Raw genomic sequence first — 23,072 nt, 5'->3', positions numbered from 1 at the left:
CAGTATACCCATTTTTGCAAGACTAATTAATTCAGGCTAATACAAATTACGGAAACAATCCAGTCAAAGGTCTATACTGTGTAACTACAAAAGAAAAAACTTAAGAGCCATTAAATATATACACTTCTGATTTGATCTAATAGAATATATACTCCCTAAAAGTTTTCCTGGAATAGATACAAAACAGTTATTTTCAGTATTACTCATGTCATACAGGCACATACAGATTTTTTTTATTTTAATAGACTCAATACATTCATTCAGTAAACTTTTATTGAGCTTCTATTATGTAACAGGAAACACTGGGATACAGCAATGCATAAAAAACGACAGACATTCCAAGGTAGAAGGCAGACAAAAGAATAACTGTGTGGTATGGAAGATTATAATACATGCTACACAGCAAAAGCACAAAAGGGGGATCTGGGAGTGATGAGCTGAATTGGATGAACTAAAGTTTATTTTAAATGTTATCACAGTTGTCAAAAAGCATGGGCCTCGTATTTGTATTTGTAATGACCAATACATTACCGGTGATCGGTACATTTACAGAATACAGAACCATTTTAACACTAACATCAGAGTAATGGTTACTGTACTGAAGGGAAGGAAATGGGATAGGAGTAAAGCAGACAGCCAAGAGGCTTCAATATGTCTGTAATATTTTCTATCTTAAGAAAGATAAAAAGAAACATGTTCTGAATCAAATGTAAATACTTACGCTAACTGTCTTGTCCAAAGAAGGAAATAATTTTTCAAGTACTGTATGTGTTCTGGTTGTACCCCTGTGATAACCACAGCAGTAAAGCTATCTTTTTCCTTCTCCTCTGAGATAAGATGATGTAGAAATCTTTCATCATCATTTGTAATGTGAACAGAATCAGACGGCTACAAGAGTGAACATAAAGTACAACACATTACATGTACCTTAATTGTAATTAACAAACAACGTTTACATCAACCTTTAATGTGATTCACTTGGATAATTTCAAATACAAGCTTCAAAAATCTTTTGGAGGGGGCTTCCCTGGTGGCGCAGTGGTTGAGAATCCGCCTGCCGATGCAGGGGACACGGGTTCATGCCCCGGTCCGGGAAGATCCCACATGCCGCGGAGCGGCTGGGCCTGTGAGCCATGGCTGCTGAGCCTGAGCGTCCGGAGCCTGTGCTCCGCAACGGGAGAGGCCACAACAGTGAGAGGCCCGCATAACGCAAAAAAAAAAAAAAAAAAATCTTTTGGAGGAAAATGGCCAATTGCAAATCAGCTGAGTGTGTGACAACAATGCTGTGAGGAGAGGGAAACTTTTACATAGATTGCTAAACTCGCATACATCAAGGAGAATGCTACACCATAATGCTACACAAATTGGAGAATCATAAAGAAAAAGGTGAAGAAAAATAAATACTGAGTTTAAAAATGCGCCCCAAAATTGAGAACACTTACCCTAAGGTGGAATGAGTCCTTGCTTGGGGTACCTACCACTTAACTTGGTCAGGACCAATGCCCAGCTAGCCCTCCAAGTTCAGGAAAACTAGGATGCAGCCTGAACCCAGCTGGCTTAGCCCAAAGGCACTCTGTTTAAAAGGGAGTAAAATCATCCTGGGCCCCAGTCCACTTTCAGAGAATATCTACAGTTTGCAGAGGGAAGTGGGGAGGGGGGAGGGGGAGAATGTTTGAGGATAAGAATTACAAACTTCTCAGTTTTTTACTATGAGTCTGTATGTTAAAAATTGCATGCATAGGGCTTCCCTGGTGGCGCAGTGGTTGAGAGTCCGCCTGCCAATGCAGGGGACACGGGTTTGTGCCCCGGTCTGGGAAGATTCCACATGCCATGGAGCGGCTGGGCCCGTGAGCCATGGCCGCTGAGCCTGTGCGTCCAGAGCCTGTGCTCCGCAACGGGAGAGGCCACAACAGTGAGAGGCCCCCGTACCGCAAAAAAATAAAATAAAATAAAATAAAATTGCATGCATATATATACTATATAAGTTGTACACATAAAAACTTATAAGGATAAAGATACACACTGAAGTATTATGTCTAGGAAACTGGTTTTCTTTTTTTAGTAAGTTTGTATTATTACTTTTGTGTATTATTACTTTCTTAATAAAAAATAAAAAGCAACCCTCCAATACGATTCCAATGCATCCCTACATACTAAATTACTAATATTATAGCTACAATACATAATATAGAAGTAACATTTTATACAGTTTGAGAGTTGGTAGATTAGCTTGGGTTTACTGATGATGCAGGTTCATTATCCAAATATTTGGATAGCACCTTCTAAGCCCTATGACTCAACTTGGGCATGAAGAAAATAGGTTTCAAGATAAAAGAAAGAGAGCATCCTTCCTTCGTAAAAGTTCCATCTAATAGATGAGAAACAAATGATTATAAAACAGTGTGCCATTAGAAAGCTGTAAGCCAAGAACTACAGTTAAAAAAATAAAAATGGGGTGACATTCACCCAGCAGATGACTTAATAAAAACATCCCAGACCAATGAGAACATGAAGGATTTGAGACTATAAGGGATACAAGGTAGTTTAGAATATATTTTAAACATATGATGAAGGACGTGGCTGGAAAGGCTGAATCAAGCAGTGGAAATGAGTAGAAGAGAGGATAAATGAAAGGAACTATTTTAAAAGAATTAAATGTGGTGAATCATTAACAACAAGGATTACAATTACTACTATACTGTTAATAGTTGGAGGAAAGGGGAAGAAAATAAGAAACGCTTATAGATATTTGATTTCAGATGTACCAAAAGGGAGTTATTTACAGAACCCCTGGAGAGCGACATCTAACTGAAACTGGAAATGCGTGTGCTAGATAGGATCAATTGGTATTCAGCTGCCATTTGTACCACCTTATGTTTTCCCCTCCCGGGCTGCAGAGGATGGAAAGAAATCCAAAAACGTCTATTTCTCAGACTCTTAAATTTTTGCTTGTGGATGCAAATTAGGTTTCACCAATTAGATGTACTAGGCAAAGATTTAGAAGGGAAAGATGAGGCAAAGGCCATCTCCTGAGGTTTTTAAAAAGTTTTCTGTTACCATGCAAGGTACTGAAAGACCAGTATCCAGGTTCCAGCTTAAGCATCAGCACTGATACAGCACTAGTAATGGCCAGAAATTCTGTGTCCATTGTTGGAACAATTGTGGCAGCAAGACTTTTCCAACTCCTGGATCAGAGATAAGGTACTGTGTTTCTGAATTCCAGATCCAGCTGTGGTCCACTAGCTACATGATTACAGATGTTGAAGCATCCCCAGAAGGTCAGTTTGGAATATCCTGGCATCATTCTACAAGACTCAGCCTAAAGATCATTCCTTCAGCCCTTCCAATAATCATCTAAGCATCTAATTCCCTTTATGAAATCCTTTTCTGTTTAAAATGGCCAGAATGGCTTCTTCCCTTTAAGGAGTCCAGCCTGATTCAATGTTTCAATCTTAAGAAGAAAGTCTTGACAAGAAATACATATTTGAGAACTGTTGGTATTAAGTGGTATATATAAGAATGAATATATATATATATATATATATATGGGTGGGGCGCGTGCATGCTAGCCCCCATAGATCAAGAACCATCAACCCCACGCACACTGTAGTAACTGATAACAGCTTAGGAATAGAGGAGGAGCCCCCAAAAAGTAGGCTGGAAAGGACAGGTCAGAAAAAGAAAAGGACTAGGGACCTACTGATACCCATGAAATGTTTGCTGGGATGAACTAAGCACAAAACACAGGAAAAACTGGAAGAAATGATGACCCAAGAGACCTCAGTACTATCCAAGCTTTATCATATCTATACAGTTCTGAAAAAAAATCACTTAAATTCTCTATTTCTATTTTTCACCAGTTTTAAAGTGGCAAATAATATTTCCACCAATATATAGGGCTTTGTGATTTTAAGATAACATAGAAAAGATCAGACAGAATATTATTATATAAACAATATATTTAGGTATGTACATTGTTAAATAAATGCAATAAATTTAAAGAGGAAAAGGTGGAATGAGCAAAATGAAGAAATTTCTCAGACAGAGGATAATGTTCAGTTATAAAGAAAGTAAAAGTAGCTAATAAACATGAAAAAAATTCAGCCCACTAGTATGAAAGAAAAGGTATTATTTTCACTTATCAAACCACTATCATTCTGCTATCATTCTTCCCTCCCTGCTTTGTTCTTTTGAAAAATAAGGAAATGATCCAACAGGCACTTCCAATATACCTTTGTTGGGAGTGTATTTGATTTGGGTTCAACCTTTCAGAAAAGCGACTTTGTAATATACATCATAAATACTTCTAAGTTCAAATTCTTTATAACGGTTATAAAAATTCTAACAATTTATATGAAGAAAAAACTGCAATTCAGGCAAAATGTTATGCAAAGATACTAATGGCAGTGTCTTTATAATTATAATAAAATCCTTCAAGTAAGCTAAATGCTTAACAGAATAGTCAAATTACTGTACATTTAGCCAAAGATACTATGAAGCTATTAAAAGTGTGTTGTGTACCAAAATACTTTCTAAAATGAAGAAATACTCAAAATATTAATAAATCAGAGCTCAAATCATAAGTATATGATAAAGTTTAAACTAGAAGAAAATTCAACTAAATATATCATAAGTACTTTTTTCTGGTATTTGAGACTATTTTTATTTTCTTTATAAAGTTTTTTACAATTTGTTTTATAAGCAGAAAAGAATTTTTAAAATCTTGCTTTTAAAAAAGGTTTTAAAAAATTTAAAAATTCTAAAATGTTTCAGACAGAGAAAAGTTGAATGAGTAATACAACAAATACCATGTGCTCACCACCAAGATTCAAATTTGTGAACACTCTGCTTATTAAAATGAGCGTTTGAATGCAAATTTATAACAGAAATAAGTTTCTCGTTTACTTATTTCTCTGGAGCTCAGATTTCTTAAAAGTCTATTAGCCTATCACTGTTTTCTACCCTGCTTCTATGATTATTATACAACAAATATTTAAAAACTCAAACTCAGTGCAAGGAAAAAAGTTTACAATCTTATGAACAATTTCCAGAAAGCTTACTTGGCTTTATGAGAAAATCTGTTTTCTGAAGACTTCAGCCTGAGAAAGCACATAAATGATCACTTTTGCTATTCACATAATTAAAAGAAAAAGAATGAAAATTTAATTTGAAAATTCCATATCTTCAAGTTTTTAAAATGACATTAGTATCTTCAAAAATGAAAAAAATGTTCTTGTCCTATCATCCATCCAAAGTAATGAATCTACAATTACTGAGTTAAAATGTATTGTACCTTTCTGTTTCTAATATATCCGCTATATATTGCCTCTTTATTTTTCTCCTTCTTCTCAAAATCTTCTTTAGAAAGTACAAGTTCATGAACATCCTGGGAATCTGCAGGTTTGCTTATCATCTGTTAAATATTAAAAAGAGTACTTTATAAATTCCCACAATTTAAACTGGATAACACATTTAGAAAGTCAACCTCAAAATATTTTGATCAACTTTCACTTTTAAGAAATATTTTTACTTACTCTGGCTGATTGTCCAACAAAGAAAACAGCCTGCTTGCCCCCAACACCAAAATAGGAAATATCACTATTTAAACTGCGTGGCACTGGTAGTGGTCGAACATATCCTGAATGATCACTAAAATAAAACATTACATTAATGCAATGATGTTAAACAAACTACTCAGGTGCTAAAGGAAATTGTTATAGCAGTTTTATTAAGTGTTAATAAAATGATCCCTGAGCCAGATAACACCCCTATTCAAATGTAAAAGAAATCAAAGCCAAAAGCCAAAACATCATCTAGTCCAATGGCTCTCTAAGTTTATTACCCAGACCAGCTGCATCAGCAACACCTGGAAACGCTAAGAAATGCAAATTCTTGGGCCCACCCTGATAAATCAGAAAATCTCAAATATCTGTATAACTCTACAATCTTCCCTTCAAAATTGTTTACTCCTTCAAAACTCATTAAAATATTGCCTCAATACTAATGGGAATTACAGCAAAGAGATTATTTCCATGTATCATGACAAACGAAGAGCTCTGATTGAACCTCCCACTGCAACATAACACTCTGGAGAGTAGGCATCCCTGGTCTCTCGAAATATAGGCAAGATCGCTAGGGACACCATTTCCCAATATGAGAAATAAACAGAATTGGGGATGAGGCTGGAACCACTATTACACCAAATGGAAAGGTTAGAGAGCAGATGCGGCATAGCTGGAAAGATTTAGAGAACACAAAGATACATTCAAAAACACCCATAAGAAGCAAAGAAAAAAAGGAATGAAAAATATCAAAGTGGGACTAAAAACATGAAAGAATGAAGGATAATATCTCACACAAGTTTAAATGCACTTGGAGAAAGAGAGGAGAGAAAAGATAAAAGCTGCAAATATTCTCAAACCACTAAAAAGGCATAGCTCCACAGATTCAGACCAAAAGAGCCCAAACAGGATACATAAAAAGAAATACGGGGCTTCCCTGGTGGTGCAGTGATTGACAGTCCACCTGCCAATGCAGGGGACACGGGTTCGTGCCCCGGTACGGGAAGATCCCACATGCTGCAGAGCGGCTGGGCCCGTGAGCCATGGCCATTGAGCCTGCGCATCCGGAGCCTGTGCTCCGCAACGGGAGAGGCCACAACAGTGAGAGGCCCACGTACCGCAAAAAAAAAAAAAAAAAGAAAGAAAGATACTATGGATTTAAACAAAGGAATGAAGACCACCAGAAATGGTAAATATGTGGGTAAACATAAACTGACTCAGGGACTCAAACTAATACTTGTATATGAATGTTCATAGCAGCATTATTCACAATATACAAAAAAGGTAGAAATAAGACAACCTTCCATTAACCTATGAATGAAAAAATGTAGTATAGCTGCATAATTCAGCCATAAAAAGGGGTGAAGTTCTGATACAATCTACAACATGGATGAACCCTGAAAACATTATGCTAAGTGAAATAAACCAGAAACAAAATGACAAATGTTGTATGATTCCTCTTAAATGAAGTACCTAGAATAGGCAAATGCATTGAAACAGAAAGTAGAACTGTGGTTACCAGCAGCTGGAGGTGCGGAGAATACAGTTATCTTTTAACGGTTACAAAGTTTCAGTTTGGGAAAGCCAAAAATCTTTGAAAATACATAATGGTAATGGTTGTAAAACACTGTGAATATAATTAATGCTACCAAATTATACACTTTAATTTAATGTTATACTTTTTTTAAACCACATTTTTAAGAAAACAACTGTTAAAAAGAGAAACTCATAGAAACAGACAGTAGAAAAGTGGTTGACAGGGACTGGGGAGTGTGGGAAATAGGTAGAGGTTGGTAAAAGGGTACAAACAAACTTTCATCAATAAGACGAATAAGGTCTGAAGAGCTAATGTATAACATCGTTAAGTACAGTCAATAACACTATTGTGTAACTGAAATCTGCTGAGAGTAGAACTGTGATAAATTAAAGATGTATACTATGAACCTTAGTTGCCAGTAAAACAACAGAACAGAGTAGCAGCTAATAAGTCAATGAAGGAAACAGTGGAAGCACACATACACACACACACTCGATTTGAAATAAGGCAGAAAAAAGGGAAATGTGGGGAAAAAGGGAAAAATAAACAAGCAGCAAAGATGGTAACCAAGCATACTGGTAATCACATTAAATGTAATTGGTCTAAACATCGCAATTAAAAGGCAGAGATCATCAATTTTAATACATAACCAAATGCTGCTTAAAAGAAACACTCTTTAAATATAATGAGACAGTAGGTTAAAAGGTTGGAAAACGAGTTACCATTTCAATACTAATGAAAACAAAGCTGGAGGAGATATATTAATATTGTACAAAGTTAATAAAAGAATATTACCTAGGAATAAAGAGTGAAACAAATATGCACATAAATAGACTACCTTTCTCTGCTTGAGTTTTTAAAATTACGTTAGACTGTTGAAATAAAAATAACACAGTCTGATATGGTTCTCAATATGTGCAGAGGTAACACTTAAAACTAAATTGTAAATGGGAGAGAGTTAAAATACCTAAATAATTTGGTGAGATTTCTGTAATTCACTTTAATTGGCAAAATGTCCATACTAACACACTGTACTACAGTATTCCCTGGAGCAGTCATTTTAAAATAAATAAATAAATAAAAGATATACTCGAAAACCACTATAAAGAAAACAGTGTAGTAAAATATGTTCATGTAAACCACAAAAAGGCCAGAAAAGACAAATGCAAAACAAAGGGAACAAATAGAAAAGTTAAAACAGGACATATTTGAGTCCTAATGTATCAATAATTAAAAATAAGTAAATGTACTAATACAAATACACAAAATAAAACTGACAAGAGTGAATTAAAAACTGACCAAACTAGGGACTTCACTAGTGATCCAGTGTTTAAGAATCCACCTTCCAATGCAGGGGACGTGGGTTCGATCCCTGGTCAGAGAACTAGGATCCCATGCACCACAGGGCAACTAAGCCTGCAAGCTGCAACTACTGAACCCATGCAGTCTGGAGCCTGCACGCCACAACTACAGAGCCCACGAGCTCTGGAGCCTGCATGCCACAGCTAGAGAGAAACCCGTGCACCACAACTACTGAGCCTGCGTGCCACAATGAAGATCCCACGTGCCACAACTAAGACCTGACACAGCCAAAAAAAAAAAAAAAAATTCTAAAAAGACTATAGTCAAAAAAAATTTTTTAATAAATTAAAAAATTAAAAAAAAATAAAAAATGACCCAACCATACGCTGTCTACAAGAAACTCATTTTAAATATAATGATATAGGTACCTTAAAAGAAAATGGATAAGAAAAGATATACCATACAAACATAAACAAAAAGAAAGCTGGAGTGGCTACAGTATCAAATAAAATACACTTCAGAGCAAGAAATTATCAGGGACAGAAGCATTATGGGAACTTCCCTGGTGGCACAGTGGTTAAGAATCCACCTGCCAATGCAGGGCACAAGGGTTTGAGCCCTGGTCTGGGAAGATCCCACGTGCTGCAGAGCAACTAAGCCAGTGAGCCACAACTACTGAGCCTGTGTGCTAAGACTACTGAAGCCCACGCACCTAGAGCCTGTGTTCCGCAAGAGAAGCCACCGCAATGAGAAGCCCACGCACCGCAATGAGAAGCCCAGGCACCACAATGAGAAGCCCACGCACCGCAATGAAGGGTGGCCCCCGCTCTCCACAACTAAAGAAAGCCCGTGCGCAGCAAACAAAGACCCAACGCAGACAAAAATAAATAAATTAATTAAATTTTTTTAAAAAAGGCATTATGATGAAAGGGTCAGTTCACTGAAAAGTCCTAACAATCTCAATTATGCATACAAAAAATAACACAAGTTAAAAATACACAGAGCAAAAATTCAGAGAACTGAGAAGATCAGCAAACCTGCAAATAAGTGGAGCACTTCAATACTCCTCTCTTAGTTACTGCTACACAGAAAATCAGCAAGGATAAGAAAGAACTGAAAAATATTATCAACAGATGGAATCTAATTGAGATTTACAGAACACTCCTCCCAGCAAAAGCAAAATACACATTCTTTTCAAGGACACAGAAAATTCACCAAAATATAGATCATATCCTAGGTCATAAAACAAATCTCAACATATTTAAAAGAACTGAAACCATATAGAGTATGTTCTCTGAATATAATAAAGTCAAACTAGAAATCAACATAAAGACAAGAAAATCTATTGGGAACATTTGGAAATTGAACAACACATTCCAAAAACAATCCATGGATCAAAAAGCAAGTTGCAAGGGAAATAAAAGTTACACTGAACTGAATGAAAGTGAAATTACAGCATATTAAAACTTGTGGGAGGGCTTCCCTGGTGGCACAGTGGTTGAGAGTCCGCCTGCTGATGCAGGGGACATGGGTTCATGCCCCGGTCCGGGAAGATCCCACATGCCGCGGAGCGGCTGGGCCCGTGAGCCATGGCCACTGAGCCTGTGCTCCGCAACAGGAGAGGCCACAACAGTGAGAGGCCCGTGTATCGCAAAAAAAAAAAAAAAAACCACAAAACTTGTGGGATACAGCAAAAGTAGTCCTGAGAAGAAAATTTATAACACAAAATATTCATCTTAGAAAAGAAGTAAAAAAAAATCTGTAAGATTCCACATCAAGATACTACAAAAAGAGCAAATAAACCCAAAGTAAGAAGGGCATAAATAATAAAGAGCAGAATTAAAAGAATTTGAAAACAGGAAATTTATCAAAGCAAGCACTGGTTCTTTACAAAAATTACCAACAACTATATGCCAATAAAATTGAAAATTTAATGAAATGGACTAATTCCTAGTAAAATATAACTTACCAAAGCTAAATCAGTAAGAAATAGAAAGCCAAAATATTCTTATAACTCTATAAAGAAATCAAAGCAACAGTTAAAAATTCCTCCTGAAAAAAACATACCACACCCAAATGGTTTCCCAAGTGAGTTTTATCAAACTTTCATAAGTGGTTAAAGTATAAATTAATACGATCACTTTGGAAAATAATTCGCCATTACCTTGTTAAGTTGGAACATTCATTTTTATATCCTACAAATTCCCTCCTAGGCATATACCTAAAACTTATGTAGATTTGGACCAGGAAACATATATAACAGAATACTACACACACACCCCGTATATAAGATAGTACAGCTAACAACTGCTAAAACTTGGGGGAAAAAGCCAAATGCCCACTGACTGGAGACTGGATAAATACACTGTGATTCCTTTTTGGTATATACTAAAGATTACATGGTTATGAAAATGAATGTACCACAGACCCACACAAATTTGCAATCTTAGTAACCTAATATTAAATGAAAATTCAAGTCCCTTGTAGATCAACATATAGTATGATTACACTTTTTTATATTATCAAAAACAAGCAAAATTAGATATATGCATCTAAAAAAAGGAAATAGCTAACACATATATATGGAATCTAAAAAAAAAAATGGTTCTGAAGAACCTAGGGGCAGGACAGGAATAAAGACGCAGACGTAGAGAGTGGACTTGAGGACACAGGGAGGGGGAAGGGTAAGCTGGGTCGAAGTGAGACAATGGCATTGAAATATATACACTACCAAACGTAAAATAGCTAGCTAGTGGGAAGCAGCCACATAGCACAGGGAGATCAGCGTGGTGCTTTGTGACCACCTAGAGTGGTGGGATAGGGAGGGTGGGAGGGAGGCACAAGAGGGAGGGGATATGGGGATATATGTAAACGTACAGCTGATTCACTTTGTTATATAGCAGAAACTAACACACAATGTAAAGCAATTATTCTCTAATAAAGATGTTTAAAAGAAAAAAAGTAAACAGAAAAACAATTCAAGATACTTGTTAACTTTGGTGGCAGGGATGAGGAGGACACAGATGTAAGTTAAAGTATATTCTACTTACTGGATTGGGTGGCAAATTCTGGTTATTCAGCTTATTAAACTTTTCAATAAATAAACTTTAAAAGGGCATGTCCTGCATTGATACATTGTCATAAACCAAGAATTAATTAAATTCTATGAACAAAATGTCTATTAAGAAAAATAAAGAGTAAATAGGTTCTAAGACTTTAATTACTATGACAATACTTCTAGGAAATAAGCTGAAAATACCCTCCCCTAAATATTCTCCTTAAAACACATATGGGGAAGTATATTAAAAGTATGGGAGGGCAGAACTCAGAGATAAAACAATATATACATACTTAATCTGATTCAAAACTAAGAATTCTGTTCACTGATTAGGAATGGACATACTTAATGACCAGGCAGTAAGTTTCCTTTTACAACCTTTTTTTCCTAAGTTTCCTTTTCCATTCATGAAAGCCTAACCTAAACAAAAACCCTAATACAGCAAATAAGGCTGAAAATACTAATTTCCTGTAGGTTTTAGACTTGTGTAAATGAGTTCAGAAAATTCCTATATCCACACTCACGGGCTATATACATCTCCCTTCATGAAGATATCTTAAGAAACAATTTTGCATCACAGGAGTCCTCTGGAGGATTTAGAAAGTCGCCTCCCTCAAAATAAATTTCTATCACAGTCTAAAAAAGTTTCAGAAACTATGAGGACACTGTATCTTTGTGAAACAATAGTATTTATTAGAAAAGAGAAGCAAAATCTGCATGAAAATGTATGATAAAAGATGTAGAAGGTAAGAAAAAGGAACAGGAGAGACGATCAAATTAGTAAAAAGAAACAATGTAAGTGACTGCCAGGAAATATGGTAGAGAGACTAAGTATATATATTTAGATCTCACCATCTCCAATCTACCACAGGGAAAAAAATCAGCCACAATGAAGAAAGTGACAAATGGCCATAGGTAACTAACTGAGCTTCTGGAATACACATCTCCATACGAGCTTCTGGAATACACGTGTCTCATCTTGATACAGATGTGTCTCATCTGTGAGACACATGGAAATAACCAAATTAAAGTAGGATGCCTAAATCTTACATTCTCTAAATTCAAGTAAGTACAGATATCTACTTGAAAGTTCATCTTAATTGCAGAAAAATACTATAGACAACTGAGCTTTTTCTTTAGGAAAATTAGGGAAAATCCTGTTGGGAGTCCATTTCTACAACCTAAAAGTGGCATGGGAAATGGGCCATGTGGCATTCTATTTTTATTTTCCCAAAAACGGCTGACTGAGTTGAGAGCTTTTTAACTGCTGAGCAAGTTTAAAGTGCAGAAAGTAGCATTGATCCAACACACATCTGAATTATGGCCACCCAGCTGGCCTAACTGATGTCACCCTTTCTTTCTTCCACAAAATAATTAAATGAACACATAGCATTACAACAAGGTTCTAGGTTATCTAATTTAACTTATGATTTTAACAGTGCCTCAGTCATGAGCAAATTTCCTAGGTCCAGGTAATGTTCTTTATCTTAAGGGTTTGGATTAGACCAGTGTATGCAACTTGTCAAAACTCAGTTAATTGAGTGATCACTTCCAGAATGGCCAAGTAAGAACCTATGAAAATCCACTCGTTGATAAACACAAAAACAACACCCGAAAAAACTGTCAAAATCAACTTTTTCAGAACTGCAAAAATTAACTTAAGTCTTGCAACAATCCAAGGAGTGTTTATTTAAGACACATTGATGAGTTTAGGTAAAAACTGCAAGCTCTGTTACGTTTTAACATACCCTCTCCCATTCCCCTCTCACCAGCTCCACAGAAGCCTTGAAAACCAACAGCCCTGCAATCATGTTGAAAACTAACAGCTTAGGAGTCACTGGAATGTGTTTGGAGTTCCCCAAAAGCTCCTTCCCCATAGAATTGCCATTATTGGATCTGACAGTTCCATAGAAACTTGCACTTGCAGGGTTTGTCTTTATTTGACCTAACTCAGAACTTGCTCACTGTGAAAAGCATTTTCCTTGGGTCATTTGTCAAAAACAATCAGTGGCAGATGTTTACTATCAAAGCTGACTAAGGCAATGAAAACAGTTGGGAAAAAACAAGAATCTGGGCAAAAACTTAGAAGAAAAAGCTGGGGAATGAGAGGTCCATAGTGGTTTTTAAAAGCTCCAACGTAGTCATGAGAATCAAGGTCACACTCATGTGCAGGATTGTATACATACTCAAGAAACAACTGAGAAGGCTCTAATCTCTTATTTCTGGTTGACTTTGAGGTCTGGTGCAACCAAGAGTTAAAGGCTAAGGCAGCGCTGTAAACGTCCTGCTGGAACAATAAAAACAGCCCAGCATGCACACAGAACCCCTTGGCAAAAGCTGTAAGACTGTGTGGTTCCAGACAGTCAAGGAAATATCTGATCATTAGCTGACCACCAAATTAACTGAGCAGAGACTTAAGGGGCAACACAAGATAAAGAATACAGGTTTTACAGAATTAGTTTAGGGAAGTCACTACACAAACAACAAAAAGACAAAAGCAACAATAAGCCCTGGGAAGAGAGATAAATCTGATTTCCAGATATGCCACACTATATAATTTTAAATGTCCTCCTATTTTAGGGACTTCCCTGGTGGTCCAGTGGTTAAGACTCTGCACTTCCAATGCAAGGGGCATGGGTTTGATCCCTGGTAGGGGAACTAAGATCCCACATGCCAGGTATGGACAAAAAATAAATAAAATAAAATGTCCTGTTCTAAACAAAAAAACTATGTGCCGCACCAAGAAATATTAAAGTCTGGCCTACACACAGGGAAAATAGCACTCAGTAGAAACTGTCCCAGAGAAAGCCCAGGGATTAATTAGACTTACCAGACAAAGATTTAAGTCAGCTTTTTTTTTTTTTTTTTTTTGGTGCAGTACGCGGGCCTCTCACTGTTGTGGTCTCTCCCATTGCAGAGCACAGGCTCCGGATGCGCAGGCTCAGCGGCCATGGCTCACAGACCCAGCTGCTCCATGGCATGTGGGATCTTCCCGGACCAGGGCACGAACCCGTGTCCCCTGCATCAGCAGGCGGGCTCTCAACCACTGCGCCACCAGGGAAGCCCTAAGTCAGCTTTTTTATAACAAATGCTGGAGAAGGTGTGGAGGACAGGGAACCCTCCTATACTGTTGGTGGGAACGTAAGTTGGTGCAGCCACTATGGAAAACAGTATGGAGGTTCCTCAAAAAACTAAAACCAGAGTTGCCATATGATCCAGTCATCCCACTCCTGGGCATATCTCTGGATAAAAATATAATTCAAAAAGATACATGCACCCCTATGTTCACAGCAGCGCTACTCACAATAGCCAAGATGTGTAAACAACCTAAGTGTCCATCAACAGATGAATAGATGATGAAGATGTATACACACACACACACACACACACACAATGGAATACTACTCAGCCATAAAAAAAATGAAATCATGCCATTTGCAGTAATATGGATGGAACTAGAGATTATCATACTAATTGAAGTCAGAAAGACAATTACCATATATCACTTATATGTGGAATCTAAAATATGACACAAATGAACTCATCAACAAAACAGAAACACTCACAGACATAGAGAACAGACTTGTGATTGCCAAGGGTGGGGGTGGGAGAGGGATGGAGTGAGAGTTTGGGGTTAGCAGGTGCAAACAAGTATATATAGGACAGATAAACAACAAAGTCCTACAGTACAGCACAGGGAGCTATATTCAATATTCTGTGATAAACCATAACGGAAAAGAATTTTTTAAAAAAGGAATGTTATATAATGTATAACTGAATCACTTTGCTATGCAGCAGAAATTAACACATTATAAATCAATTATATTTCCATTAAAATTTTTTTAAAATAAATCAGCTATTTTAAATACATTCAGTGAACGAATAGAAATGATGTCTAATGAAGTAAAGGAAAGTATGAAAACAGTATTTTACCAAACAGAGAATATCAGTAGAAACAGAAACTACAAACAAAGAACCAAACAAATTCTGGAATTGAAAAAAAAACAATTGAAATGAAAAATTCAGTTAGGTGGCTCATGAGCAGATATGAATTGGCAGAAGAAATAAACAGTGAATTTTAAGGCAGGTTGATTTTCAGCCTGAGAAACAAAACGAAGAAAAGAACCCCATCAATGGAGGGGATAAGATGAGCCACAGAAGGACAGGAGAGGAAGAATATTTGAATAATGGCCAAAAACTTCCCAAATTTGATGAAAACATTAATCTAGACATCCAAGAAGCTCAACAAACACCAAATGGTATGAACTCAAAAACTAGACACACCACAAACCATTAAAAGCCAGAGAAAAAAGAGAATCTTGAAAGCAGAAAGAGAGAAGTGACTAGTCACATACAGGGGATAAACAGACAGAAGATAACAAATGTGGCAAAATGTTAACATAAATCTAGGTGAAGGATATATGAGTGCTAATACCGCTCTCTCAACTTATTTGCTGGCTTTTTATTTGAAGTTTTTTCAACTTATTTGTTGGTTTATTTGAAATTTTCAAAATAAAAGTGGAGGGAAAGGTAGTACCAAGGTGGGTGAGAGTTATAAAGAATATTGCCAAATTAGAACTCCAACCTCATCTCCCTCTACCCTCCCCTTCATATGCACTTAACCACACTGGTCTCCTTTCCGCCTCTCAAATGAAACAAGCTGATCACAGGGTCTTTGTATTTGCTGATGTTCCTTCAACTTGGAATACTCTTGGCCTAGATTTTCGCTTGGGTGTTGTTTTCTAATCATTCAAGCCTCAACTCAAATGTAACCTCAAAGAGGCTGCCCTCTTTTCTAGTCACCGTACCTAAAGGAGATGGCCATCAGGCTCTAACATATTACTCAATATTTTCTTAACAATCAGTAACTGAAGTGCTTATACATTTTTTGGTTTACTTTTGGCTTTTCCTCTACTACAACATTAAAAGTCTAGGGACTTCCCTGGTTGGTCAGTGGTTAAGAATCAGCCTGCTAATGCAGGAGACATGGGTTCGAGCCCTGGTCCGGGAAGATCCCACATGCCGCGGAGCAACTAAGCCCATGTGCCACAACTACTGAGCCTGTGCTCTGGAGCCCACGTGCCACAACTACTGAGCCCACAAGCCACAACTAGAGAAAGCCCGCATACAGCAACGAAGACCCAACGCAACCAAAAATAAATATAAAATAATAAATTTTTTTAAAAGTCTGTGTTGTGCTAAAATCTAGAGAAATCTTAATAAACTGTAGGCTCTACTTCTTTCTACTCTTCCACTTGATTTAACTAACCTTTTTCTGACCTTTTTGCCCCAATCTACCATCTGTTCTTTCATTTCTACCTAATATTCCTATCTTATGCTAAATTCTATCTTTAGACTATGAAAGACGTGATCTTTGCCTTCTTTATGGCTATTTTATAAATCCTTGAAGTGGCACGTATTCAAGAAAATAGTGGAAAAGAATAGTTGCAGAAAAATCTGAAGCCACGAATGAAAAGTAATAACTACAATGATAGCTTGTATTTATTGACTGCTTATCATCTGCCAGGCTCTAAGGATTTTACATGTACTAACTCACTTAGTTTTCACAAAACCTTATGAGGTATTATTAACCCCATTTTACAGACATGTAAACTGAGATAAAGAGACGTAAACTACCTTGACCAGTGTCATACAACTAGTAAAGCTAGAATTCAAATGAGATCAAATGATTCCAGAGTCCTTGTTCTTCACTTATTGCTGCTTCTCACCATGGCATTGTCAGTCTTTACAATTTTGATGAAAATTCTGAGTGGTGAAATTTCAGAAGTGAGAAGGCAAATGTGTTAACCATATTAATTTTACACATTATTGAGAATGGTCCTTAAATTTGGGTGACTTTCCTTGACACAGCAGAGAGAAAAACAGGACACGAACAAATACTAACTACTTAATAAGAATGTCAACTGATTCTTCCCAAATGTGTTTCCCGAAATACACAACATAGCTGCCATAACTATTGTATTCAGAGCCATGAGGTTGGATGGAATCACCAAGTGAGGAATTAGGAGAAGATAAGTGACCAAGGACTAAGCCCTGAGGCACTGAAACGTTAAGAAGATGGGGAGACTTCCCTGGTGGAGTGGTGGTTAAGAATCCACCTGCTAATGCAGGGGACATGGGTTCGAGCCCTGGTCCAGGAAGATCCCACATGCCATGGAGCAACTAAGCCTGTGTGCCACAATTACTGAGCCTGCGCTCTAGAGCCCGCAAGTCACAACTACTGAGCCCACGTGCCACAACTATTGAAGCCCACGCACCTAGAGCCCATGCTCTGCAACAAAGCCAAGCCACCACAATGAGAAGCCCGCACACCTCAACAAAGATTAGCTCCCACTCGCCGCAACTAGAGAAAGTCTGCATGCAGCAACGAAGACCCAACGCAGTCAAAAATAAATAAAAATTAATTTTAAAAAACAACCTCCTATATACCTCAGGAAATGCAAAAAGAATCATTCAATGGAAGGGCGCAATATGATTTATGCAGTTTTGACTATTTCTAAGTATTGGTCATAAAAACTTTATTATAAAAATCTAAATAAATACGCTGATAACATCAAAACCTCCAATGTATCATGTATAACTAAAGAAATATAAGAGTTCTTATCCTTATTAAAATACCCAGCTGCCCATAAAAAAAGTGAGTAAGGTTTTCTAACCTTTCAAAGTCACCTTGCCTTGTAAATTTTGACAACCTATACACGGCCCAGTTGTTAAGCTGTTTAGAGGTCATTCCTCTTCCATTATCTATCACTGCAACGGCAGGTTTTCCTTGTGTTTCATCAAAATGCTATGAAATAAAATAAGTTCAAAAAGATAGGAAAAGTCAAATCAATATTAAAAACATGAAAAGTTAATATAAAAAAAGTAATTCATTGGGCTCACTCATACATTGCTGGAGGAAGTGTATATTAATACAACTTTCTGAAAGGCACTTCAGCGGTATGAATCAAAGGCCTTAGAATTCTTCATGTCCTTTAACCCAGAAATTCCATTTCTCAGAATTTAGCTTGAGAAACTAATCAGAGATATGTACAAAAATCTATGAGGATACTCATCATGCCAGCACTGCTTACAATGGCAAAAATATAGGAAAAAAATCTAAAAGTTCAACAACAGTAGACTGATTACATAATTTATATTATAGTCAATAAATCAAACTGCAGCAGTGGTATATTATATTGCAGAATATTCATGATATGGCAGTGTTTACAATGTACTATTAAGGGAAAATAAAAGATCACAAATAACAAAATGTACACTATGATCACACATACACGTATACATATATGCATAGAAAAAGGGCACATGAAAAAATTTTAATGACTGAAGAGACATCAGATAATTATTTCTACGTTTAGTTTATCTTTATTTTCTAATTTTTCTCCAATGAACCTGTAGTACTTCTATAAAAGGACAAGTTAAATTGCTTTAGAGTATTACTTCCTTACCAATTTGATCTGTATTCTTCTAACACCAGTGTTACGAGAAGTGGCAGACAATGAATTATCAATTAATTCTGCAAGAGCAAATGCTGGAAGAGAATGAGAAAACGTTATTGCTTAAGTTTTCCCTCCTAAATACTTCATATAAAAGTTCAAAGTAGAAGAAACTATGAAGTACCTTAAGCCATCACTTTTATTTTCCAAAGAGCTAGAATTAAAGTATTACCCTGATCCTAATGACACAAACATAATAAAGGTATCACCAATCACCACCAGCATAAAAGAGCAGTCACCAACCAGTACTTGCATGGCACTACACAGCATGAGTCAGCCAGCCATGATTCCTGGCTTCAAGGAGTTTATAATCTAAAGACAGACATACACACACAAGAGACAAACAGACGACCATAACCATAAAATCAGATAGTAGTCTGTGGTACGTAATTTCATCATGCACAAGTCAAACGTAAGCACATTTTGAGATATAAGGACAACTATAAAGCAACTATAAAAGTGTCTGTTGAGAGCTAATTTAAATATAGATATCTCACAACAGCAACTTGTGAAATGGCAGAATGTATCTGCTTAACTGCCACAAAACTGCTCTTAATTTCCTACTACACAACCAGCCTGACCTTCAGTTTATCACTGGCTCGGCATTGTTCCTAACATTCTCCTTTCTCCAGGGTCAGTACCCAAACTACTTCTCACTTTTATTCCCTTAATTAAATAAAAGAGGGAACATACTAAATTAATGTCTCTTCCCCTGAAGCTTAACCCAACTTAAGCGTAATTAACCCACAGAGTAGCACTCCAGCAAGCACTTCCACACTCTCAACACTCAGGGGATGTCTATGCTTATAAGCTAGTTAGAAAGAAGTTACCACAAATCAGATATGTATAAAAGACCTGACAAAGGGTATTAACTAGGAAATGGAGAAATAGGGACACTGTAGGAAATGCGAGGAAAAGAGTTAAGAGAAATCTCAAAGAAAGAAATGAGAAGAATTTAGTATATGATTAGATATATAGGGAGATAGAAAAAGAAATCCAAGGTGGTTTTGAGTACTTGCTGTAGAAGACTGAATAAATGGTAGTATTTTCCATAAAATTTAGAAGGAGAAAAAAAAAATTCAGTTTTAGATGTGATGCCCTATCACTCTATCAAGCTCAATGAGTAGAGGTGTTCCACAGAGAGCTGGAACAGACTATGCTTAATAGAGAGAGTAAAGACAGCCAGAGATAAATGCTTCATTGACACAGAATAGTTTAGGCTTGGGTAAGTTCACTTCAAGTATAGAAAGATCAACATGACTTAAAGAATTATCCACCATACAGTCAACAATAACCAGAAGTAACATCAAAGGCACAGGAAACAGAGGCAGGGAAAGACCCAGGAATTTAATGTGAAGTCACAGAAATCAAAACAGGAGCTTAAACAATGATATTCTCTGCCTATTCATATAATGACAGTAGGAATGAAAACCCATATAACCAATCTGAAAGGTAATTAATCTATATCAAAAGTCTTAAAAATGAATGTATCTACTGACTCCATGATTATACATTTAAAAACTTATCCCCAGAGAAAGAATTAAAGATTCATTCAATATGCAGATATTTAAACCCTTTCACCTAGATTCACATGTTGTTAACATTTTGCCACATGGCTCCTATGCATTTTTTAAATTTAATTTTTATTTTATATTAAAGTATAGTTAATTTACAATGGTGTGTTAGTTTCAAGTGTATAACAAAGTGATTCAGTTATACATATATATAAATATATTTTTTAACATTCTCTTCCATTATAGATTATAAGATATTGAGTATAGTTCCCTGTGCTATATAGTACGTCCTTGTTGGTTATCTATTTTATATATAGTAGGGTGTGTATTTTAATCCCAAACTTCTAATTTACCCCCCACCAAATGCATTTCTGACTTAGAATATTTCCAACTTACATGGGTTTATCTGGTATAGAGACACAGAGGAAACATAGTTTGCAATTTTAAATAGGGTGAACAAGATAAGTTTTGTTGAGAAGGTAATAGATAAACAAGACTTGAATGAGGTGAGGGACTGAGACAGGGGCTATCAGGCAGAGGGCCCTAAGCTGAGAATAAAGCTGGGAGTGAAGAGGAATGAACAAGCAAGAAGAGTTGTGGAAACAAAGTCAGAGAGGTACAAGGCACAGCTTCTAAGACCATGCATGTAATTGCAAAGACTTCGGCGTTTACCCTTAGTGAAACAATTCTGACTTCTCAAACCTTACATGTACAGGCATGAAAAGAGAGAGATGAGACCACTGTATAATCTTGGTAATCGATGATGGTGCCTCAGACCTAGTGTTACCAACAGAAGTAAAGAGAAATGCTCATTTTAAGATAAACACTGAAGATAGCGCCAAAAGGATTTTCTGAAAGATTGAATGAGACAAAGAAGAATCAATTGGATTTTTGGCTTAAGCAACTAGAAAAAAACAAAATTAATTTGGATGGAAAACTATGTGTAGTATATTCCCATCTTAGATATCCTAGTAGAGATGCCACATGGGCAAGTGTATAGACAAAATTGGGATTCAGAAGGTAAGTCTGGCATTATTTTCAATATTTAACAAAAAATGACCATTTCTCACTACCTGCATTTGGGAGTCACTTCCATTACTACGGTATTTAGAGCCATGAGATTGGATGGAATCACCAATTGAAGAATTAGGAGAAGATAAGGGACCAAGGACTAAGCCCTGAAGCACTGACACATTAAGAAGATGGGGGGACTTCCCTGGTGGCGCAGTGGTTAAGAATCCACCTGTCAATGCAGGGGACGCGGGTTCAAGCCCTGGTCTGGGAAGATCCCACATGCCACAGAGCAACTAAGGCTGTGCGCCACAACCACTGAGCCTGAGCTCTAGAGCCTGCGAGCCACAACTACTGAAGCCTGCATGCCTAGAGACCGTGCTCTGCAACGAAGAGTAGCCCCTGATCGCCGCAACTAGAGAAAGCCCACACGCAGCAACGAAGACCCAATGCAGCCAAAAATAATAAATAAATAAATAAATTTATTTTAAAAAAAGAATTAGTCACAAGAACATTCAGTCCTTTGTAACAATTTTTTAAAAAATGGAAATAACCTGAATGTCTAATAACAACAGTACACTGTTCAAATAAATTATGTTATCTAAATACTGTGTAACCCCTATAACAAATATATATTGACATGCATATTAAAGATGTTCATTACATTTTAAATAAAAAGGTAGGTTAAAAGAGTATGCATCAAGGGGCTTCCCTGGTGGCTCAGTGGTTGAGAGTCCGCCTGCAAATGCAGGGGACACGGGTTCGTGCCCTGGTCCAGGAGGATCCCACACGGCTGGGCCCGGGAGCCACGGCCGCTGAGCCTGCACGTCCAGAGCCTGTGCTCCGCAATGGGAGAGGCCACTACAGTGAGAGGCCTGCATAACGCAAAAAAAAAAAAAGCATGCATGCATCGGGAATTCCCTGGTGGTCCAGTGGTTAGGACTCTGTGCGTTCACTGCTGAGGGCCCGAGTTCAATCCATGGTCAGGGAACTAACTAAGATCCCACAAGCCACGCGGCACAGCCGGGAAAAAAAAAAAAAAAAAAAAAAAAAAAGGATGCATCATACAAAACCATTAAAAAGGAAAAAAAAAATCAAACAATATGAAGAGATCTGAAATGATAAACACTGAAGTGTTGGTGGTAGTTACATCTGGGTGGTAGAGATAGGGATGTTCTTTATGCTCTTTTTGCTTATGTATGTTTTCTAATTTTCTACCAACTCTAACGCATATACAATGAAAAAACTTTTTAATAAGAAAGTTTATAGGGAGTTCCCTGGTGGCCTAGTGGCTAGGATTCCTGGCTTTCACTGCCAAGGCCCAGGTTCAATTCCTGGTTCCTGGTTGGGGAACTGAGATCCCACAAGCCACAGCACAGCCAAAAAAAAAAAGAGAAAGTTTATAATGAACATCTAAATAGTATTAAACACTTTGGCAGGGTCCAGATAGAAAAGATTCTCTAAATCAACTAGCAAACAATCCAAAGGTAGGATAAAAACTGGCAAGCAGTAAAGGTGGAAGGAAATGATAAAGAACACAAACCACCTACTTGTGCTGTTCAGCTATAAAAA

At 37.0% G+C, this 23,072-nt stretch overlaps 1 protein-coding gene across 2 annotated transcripts in view; it reads right to left on the bottom strand.

Annotated features, from left to right (window-relative positions):
• The window catches only part of SMCHD1 (structural maintenance of chromosomes flexible hinge domain containing 1), a 126,610-nt gene that overhangs the window by 91,477 nt on the left and 12,061 nt on the right, over positions 1-23,072 (bottom strand). For both annotated transcript variants that reach the window (XM_059039426.2, XM_067015874.1), the window contains exons 4-8: positions 18,928-19,010; positions 18,136-18,266; positions 5,535-5,649; positions 5,294-5,413; positions 722-888 (exon numbers count right to left, since the gene is read on the bottom strand). In XM_059039426.2, the coding sequence (XP_058895409.1) occupies positions 722-888; positions 5,294-5,413; positions 5,535-5,649; positions 18,136-18,266; positions 18,928-19,010 (616 nt within the window). The remainder of the gene's footprint in view (positions 1-721; positions 889-5,293; positions 5,414-5,534; positions 5,650-18,135; positions 18,267-18,927; positions 19,011-23,072) is intronic.

This window comes from Kogia breviceps, chromosome 15 (genome assembly GCF_026419965.1).
Source record: "Kogia breviceps isolate mKogBre1 chromosome 15, mKogBre1 haplotype 1, whole genome shotgun sequence".
In the NCBI taxonomy this organism is placed as follows: domain Eukaryota; kingdom Metazoa; phylum Chordata; class Mammalia; order Artiodactyla; family Physeteridae; genus Kogia; species Kogia breviceps.
The sequence above is the reverse complement of the archived record's forward strand: the minus strand, read 5'-3'. Positions and strand labels throughout refer to the sequence as shown.